The sequence below is a fragment of the Babesia bigemina genome, scaffold Bbigscaff_56812 (genome assembly GCF_000981445.1).
Source record: "Babesia bigemina genome assembly Bbig001, scaffold Bbigscaff_56812".
In the NCBI taxonomy this organism is placed as follows: Eukaryota; Apicomplexa; class Aconoidasida; order Piroplasmida; family Babesiidae; genus Babesia; species Babesia bigemina.
Genome location: NW_012236960.1, coordinates 1 through 7,077, shown reverse-complemented (window position 1 = coordinate 7,077; position 7,077 = coordinate 1). Strand labels below are relative to the sequence as shown.

Genomic DNA, 7,077 nt, shown 5'->3' with positions numbered 1-7,077 from the left:
GGAGCGATGTGGAGTGGGTTAAGGAGCGATGTAGAGTGGGTTAAGGGGCGATGTAGAGTGGATTAGGGAGCGATGTAGAGTGGATAAAGGGGCGATGTGGAGTGGATAAAGGGGCGATGTGGAGTGGATAAAGGAGCGATGTAGAGTGGATAAAGGAGCGATGTAGAGTGGATAAGGGGCGATGTAGAGTGGGTTAGGGAGCGATGTGGAGTGGGTTAGGGAGCGATGTAGAGTGGGTTAGGGAGCGATGTAGAGTGGATTAAGGGGCGATGTGGAGTGGGTAGAGGGGCGATGTAGAGTGGATAATAATCACCACTTAGGTCACCATGTCATCGCTGCCGTGTCCATGTCATCGCTGCCGTAACCATGTCATCGCTGCCGTAACCATGTCATCGCTGCCGTAACCATGTCATCGCTGCCGTGACCATGTCATCGCTGCCGTGACCATGTCACCGCTGCCGTGACCATGTCATCGCTGCCGTGACCATGTCATCGCTGCCGGATCCATGTCATCGCTGCCGTGACCATGCCATCGCTGCCTAACCATGTCATCGCTGCCGTGACCATGTCATCGCTGCCTTAACCATGTCATAACTGCCGTGACCATGTCATCGCTGCCGTAGACATGTCATCGCTGCCGTCACCATGTCATCGCTGCCGTAACCATGTCACCGCTGCCGTAACCATGTCATCGCTGCCGTCACCATCAACTTGGTCACCACTTTGGTCAGCACATAGGTCACCACTTTGGTCAGCACATAGGTCACCACTTTGGTCAGCACATTGGGCAGCACGTTGGTCATGGCATTGGTCAGCTGTTTGGTCAGCACTTTTGGCAGCATCTTGGTCAACTCTTTAGTTAACTACTACACAATCACAAACAACGATTAATGAGTGATACAACAGATTAAACAACAATTCATAAGTTAGGTGAGTAGGTGATATGCTAGGTGAGTGTAGATAGTAAACACGTGAGTACGATTATGGTTGCAGGTAAAACACTCTGTTAAGCTTGTTAACACGTGCAGCGGCGAGTAGCGATTGAGCTGCTATGCGATGTGATGAGGGACTATGCAAATGCGATTTGATGTGGAGCAGGTCTAGGCGGATGACCATGATGTGGAGGAGGTAGAGCAGGGAAAGGAGCCACAGGGCTACGTTGAGCCAGATGAAGGGGGCGCGGATTTTGAAGAGGAATTCGTCGCACTTGTCAAATAGGTCAGCGAAATATTTTGATTTCAATATATTGTCTAACAATGTGCAGAAGTCCGAACACAGCCTCTTTTTCGTACCAGCATTCAATGCGATTACGTTGCCAAATGAGAAACCATATCTGTAGAATGTAGGTGCGACACCTTTGCACTTAACCATAGAATCGCATTTACAGTGTGGGATTTCAGGCTTTTTGTCAACTTTCTCGGTAAGACCATGTTGTCCGCGTTTGCACTGTCTACTGTTCAAGCAATTACGGCAACCCCAATCTTGGCACATAATGTTGCAGAAGTCTTGGTATAAATTGCTGAGCAACGTCCAGAAGTTCCATGGTAAGTAAACTGCCCAGGACAAGTAGGTGTCCGAATGCGCTTTGGCAACATAATAATATGAATCAGCGCACAGAGAAGACATGTAAGGAGCGCAATCTACATTTGCGGTATCGTATTTACATATATCCCCCGTCGTTAAATTCTTGACGTGGTTATGCAGGCAGTTGTTATGCTTAGCATAACCGGAACCATACGCGTTAGTTATAGCGTCGGTTAGCTCATTAGGTTTGTCAACTAACTGAATGGAAACGGTCTTAATGGAATCTTCGAAAGCTTTCTGTACAGCATTCTTGGCCTCGTTACTATATTCATACCAGCCGCCAACAAGTGACAACGCGAAACCAAAGTGCTCTGGCAGACTGGACGGCGGCTTAGGCAGCAGAGTGAACAGCGTCTCAACTTTTCGGATGCTGAAGAACGAATCGAGTATGGCACATATATCTTTGCCTGTTTTTATGCTACCAGAGAATCCTCTGAATCCAAGGGGAGTCATGCACGGCATTCCTTTCTTGGAGGTGGATGGGCAAGTCGCACATTCGTATCTGCAACCAATTTTAGTTAGGTGATGCGGTAAATGCCCGGGCAAGCAATCATTCAAATAGGACATAAGTGGTGAATTTGGTTGGCAGCTTACTTTGCTGCTTGCCTGGCACGTTGGTCGGCACTTTGGTTGGTCCGTTACTTGGTCCCTTGAGTGCTCGGTACACTGCGATTTGCCCGTGGGAACATCCATCCCGTACTGACAATCTCGCCAACCGAGATGATTGGAACGGTACTTGCACTGATTTCGCAGAAATTTAAGCGGAGGGAAGAGCCTACGAAGTACGTCGAGGAGCATGTCAAGGCAGCCTTCACCGTCTTGCGGGTAATAGAAGTTGAACGAATTGTTGGAGTAATCGCAGCCGTAAACTGTCTGAGCGTCTCCGGTACCAGCAATGCAGACGACGGTGTCATACGCTTTGGAGCATACCTCCGTTACGGCTCCTTGTACGCTGTTGTACGTGATCTTATCCGGATAGGCTTCAAGGGATGAGTTGTCGACGAACGATACACTCAATTCTTCCTCTCTATTCTTGTTCAAACCGTCGATAATTCCAAGCGTGGTTAAATCTTTCATATCCGTATATACGGGATGATGTGGGAGACCCGAAAGCCATACGAGCATTTCGTAGACGGAACATGGTTGTCTTCGTGCCTGTAAAGTGGACAGATAACATACTTCGTTGTACTCATTGACATGACTAAGCAGGCAATTGAGGAGGTCAAAGAAATCGAAATTGTGCTTTTTAACTTTTTCGCCTTCTTCATCCTCTTCGTTCGATTCACATTTTGAAAGGTGTTGAGCAATAACATGGCCGTCGCCGAATTTCGTAGCATTAAGGTTAGTATGAATGTTTTTGCCTGTAAAATTTCTCGATGGGAAGTTTAACTCCCCTTCCTTGGAATCCTTGTTTCCTGCGACCTTATAGCCACAGCGTTTCATGAATTGGCCGAGACGATTATCATTGTCTCCATCCATTTCACATATATGCGATTCTCTCCACGGCCCATCACACTTATTGTTTAGTTTATCAAGATCTTCGTAAATAAAGTTGAAAATCGTCAGGAGTATTTTGGCGAGCTTAGTGCCATCCGGGGTTGACACAGTAATCCATCTGGCAGGCCCACTTAAGTCAACTATTTGTCCGGTTTTCTTAACCAAATTATCAAAGTCAATACGATCAGGATGTCCATCATACACGCTCACGTACGCCTTTTCCAACTCCTTCACGAAATCGCGCAACCCTGGGACGAGACTCAAGGACACTCTCTGGGCGGTGTTGGCGAGCAGCAAGTGACGGAACCTCTCGACCTCTTCTGTAAGTCTCTCTAACTGGGTCGTGAAGGAGTGATTAAAGTGGGTCAGGGGAGTAAGAAATGTTTCGAGAGCTTTTAGAATATCTCCAAAAGTAACGTGGAGGATTGTCAAATCGCCTTGTGATTGCAAGTTTTGGAGGAAATCATGAAAGCTATTTTTGACAACTGGAGCAAAGTCGGAAAGCTTCTTTTCGGGTAGATGGGCACGGGATGCAGGTTGAGTGAAAGAACTAAGCGGTGGCATGAATTGTTCATGCAATTTTGATAGATAGCCCTTGAGGCCTAAGTCTTTGTCAGCGTCGATAATTTGCTTAATGTCGGTGAACTGGTCGTCAACAATTTTCTGCAAAGCTGTAACTTCTTGAGTTTTCCTTGCGGTGTAGAGGTCCTTAGATTTTTGTTGGATTTCTTCAAAGACGGCATCAATTTTCTTTGTAACAGCGATATTCAGTCCCTTGAAACATTTTTCAATATCTTTAGGAGCTTCGCTTAGCAGATGTTCGGCTTTTGTAATGCAGCTGGCGAGTTCACTTTGAACATTTTCGACTTTCTCCATCACTTTATTGACTTGATCGCCAAGATTCTTAATACTACTCTGCAAGCTTTGCATATCCTTGTAGAGGCTGCCTACAGCAGGGTCGTCACCTTGGCCAACATTGACTCTCAAAAATGCTTCGATTGTGGAGTGGAGTTCATTTGCTTGTTGATTGAGAGTAGACTCACCTTTAGGCAACCCCGTAGACTTATCCGCGCGTTCAACTTCGTTTCGCAGTTTTGCTAAAGTATTTCTAATTTTCGTAAGTGTAGGTTTTAAAACAGTAAATTCACTATTGACAACGCCATCTAGCGAACCACTGACAATTACATTAACCTTTTTCTGGAGTTCTGTGATGCCTTTTTTGGTTGCTTCTTGGATGAGATCTTTCAGTTTGTCGTTGACTGCCCGCTCACTGACCTTTTTGTCCATCGTTTTCACCTTACTGACCAGACCATGATCCTCGTTTTGGGACGTGCCATTGGCTTCATCCATTGCTTCTTTAAGGCTCACATAAAGCCCTTCAACTGCACTGAGTGTTTTGTCAACGTTGTCACCCACTTTCATATTACCGCTTACATCATATTCTTCGTATCCGGCTAGGTTCTCAAGGTCATCCAGTGCCTGACTGGCTGCAGATTGAAGCGCAGATAGAATGGAATGAACGGCTCGCTTCATGTTAAATTTTATTCTGGCGTCTTTCGGATTAACTACTATTTTATCCTCGATCGCGGTGACTATCTTGTCAACGAACTCATCTGCAGTACTTGCGTAATCAATTTTTACGTTGTTAAGTTGCTTTTTAAGGTCATTTACGAAGTCGCTGATGCACGTAAATACAGCATCAATACATTTTTGAACGTCGCCCTTTCCACCTCCAACTTTGGCGTCTACCATTTTTACGCCTAGTTGTTTTAGCTGTTCGACAATTGCACCTGCAATATTTCCTGCGTGTTGGGTCTCGATATAATTCGTTCCAGGATCGATAATGTTTGTTGACGTTGCAGCCAAATTCTCTTTAAAATGCTGCTGAATGTACTTCCTAACAACAATATTATTGTCTAGTATATCTTCAATCCACCCTTTCACAACATCCTTAAAATTTGTTTTAAAGCCACTGGCGTATTGTTCTACAATTTTTGTCTTTATTCCCACAAGGCCGGAATTGTCTGAATCTGTACCTTTAATGATGCTTGTGAAGCCTTGAATAGTATGTAAAATTTCATTTCCAACGTGCTGCTTCATCTCCTTGACAATCGTTCCTTTAAGACTTTGTATGAATTTTTTCAAATCCCAATCACCCTTGTCACCTTTTTCAAAATCCTCTACACCATTATTGGGCACTATGTCTAAAACTGCTGCGCCAGTTCCTCTAAGTTCGTCCATCTGTGCACCTAGATCTCTGACTTGCGCTTTAAGTATCCCTTTCTCCTTTACTACTAATTCTTGGAGGTCTTTTGCCTTCTGTTTAATCTGTTCAACTTGCGGAACAAAAACGCTGTTGTGCTTGCTCAATAGATCATCAATACCTCTTTGCACAGTATTGAATGCGTTCAACATCTCAATGTTAATGGAAGAGAACAACTCTGAAAACTGACAATTTCGAAAATTTCGTTGTTTGTCATGCAACTCTCCAATTTCACGTTTTAAATGTTTCTGCAGGCTAGCGGAATAATGCTGAAATTGTGATGATATAAATTCTGTAACTTCCGTCCACTTCGTCCCCGCCAAGTCATACAAAACGTTAAGATCGTCATTTTTCGCTGCCTCTTCAAACGTTTGTGTTGCCTGTTTCAACATTTCAATGTTCGATGATAACTTACCATTTAGCGTGCTGTCGACGTTTATTAACGCATTTGATGATCTCACCACTCTAGCATGATAGTCCCCGGCTCGCTGAGTCCACCGCGCAATCTGCCTAAAAAGTGGATCGCTTTTTTCATTCTCAATTTCTTTCATATGTTCTTCAATTTTGTTTTTAATTTCATTTATTGGATTTTTTACTTCATTTATTTTCTCATCTAATTTCTTCCCATACCCCTCCAACCACCCCTTCACCGCGCCGACAGACTCCGCAAGCCCTTCACGCCCGGTGCCAATATTTTTATTTACCTTGCTAATAACTGTATTAATGTTATTATCATCATTTTTATCATAAGTTGTCACTTCATTTTCATCTTTCACCGCCTCAAGCACACCACTCAAAAATCCCATCACCCCGTCACACAGCCTGTCCAAGTCGGAGAAGACAATGCCCTGGCCAGTGTAGCCTTTGGACTCTTTGTTGAAGCCGAGGAAAGTTTCAAGGCCGGTACAAAGGTTAGTAAGGATGTTAGTAGGGTTATCATTTGAGGTGTTTTTAAGGTTCTAAATTTCATCAAATTTCTTGTCAAGCTACCTAGGCGGCACATGGTCAGGGCAGTGGCAAGAGGTGGAAGAGGGGAAGTGAAGGGTGACAAGGCACAAGTTATTGCTATGGTTTAAAGAGGTCATAGCGGTATTATGGCGAGGTAATTCGAGGGATGTAGGGTGGATAAAGGGGCGATGTGGAGTGGGATAAGGGGCGATGTGGAGTGGGATAAGGGGCGATGTAGAGTGGATAAAGGAGCGATGTAGAGTGGATAAAGGGGCGATGTAGAGTGGGTTAGGGAGCGATGTAGAGTGGGTAAAGGAGCGATGTAGAGTGGGTTAGGGAGCGATGTAGAGTGGGTTAGGGAGCGATGTAGAGTGGATAAAGGGGCGATGTGGAGTGGGTAAGGGAGCGATGTAGAGTGGGTTAAGGGGCGATGCAGAGTGGATTAGGGAGCGATGTAGAGTGGATAAGGGGAGATGTAGAGTGGATAAAAAGGCGATGTAGAGTGGGTTAGGGAGCGATGTAGAGTGGGTTAGGGAGCGATGTAGAGTGGGTTAGGGAGCGATGAAGAGTGGGTAAAGGGACGATGTAGAGTGGGTTAAGGGGCGATGTAGGGTGGTGAAAGGGGCGATGTAGAGTGGGTTAGGGAGCGATGTAGGGTGGATAAGGGAGCGATTAGAAGAGGTTAAGGGGCGATGTGGAGTGGGTTAGGGAGCGATGTAGAGTGGGTTAAGGAGCGATGTAGAGTGGATAAAGGGGCGATGTAGAGTGGATAAGGGGCGATGTAG

The 7,077-nt window shown here is 45.3% G+C and overlaps 1 protein-coding gene across 1 annotated transcript; it reads right to left on the bottom strand.

Moving 5' to 3' along the window:
• Positions 1–981: 981 nt before the first annotated feature.
• On the bottom strand, positions 982–6,150 carry BBBOND_0000500 (hypothetical protein, conserved; the record flags this gene model as incomplete). Its single annotated transcript, XM_012914896.1, has 1 exon — positions 982–6,150. The coding sequence occupies one exon, from the start codon at positions 6,148–6,150 to the stop codon at positions 982–984; it is 5,169 nt and encodes a 1,722-aa protein (XP_012770350.1).
• Between the last annotated feature and the right edge of the window lie 927 nt (positions 6,151–7,077).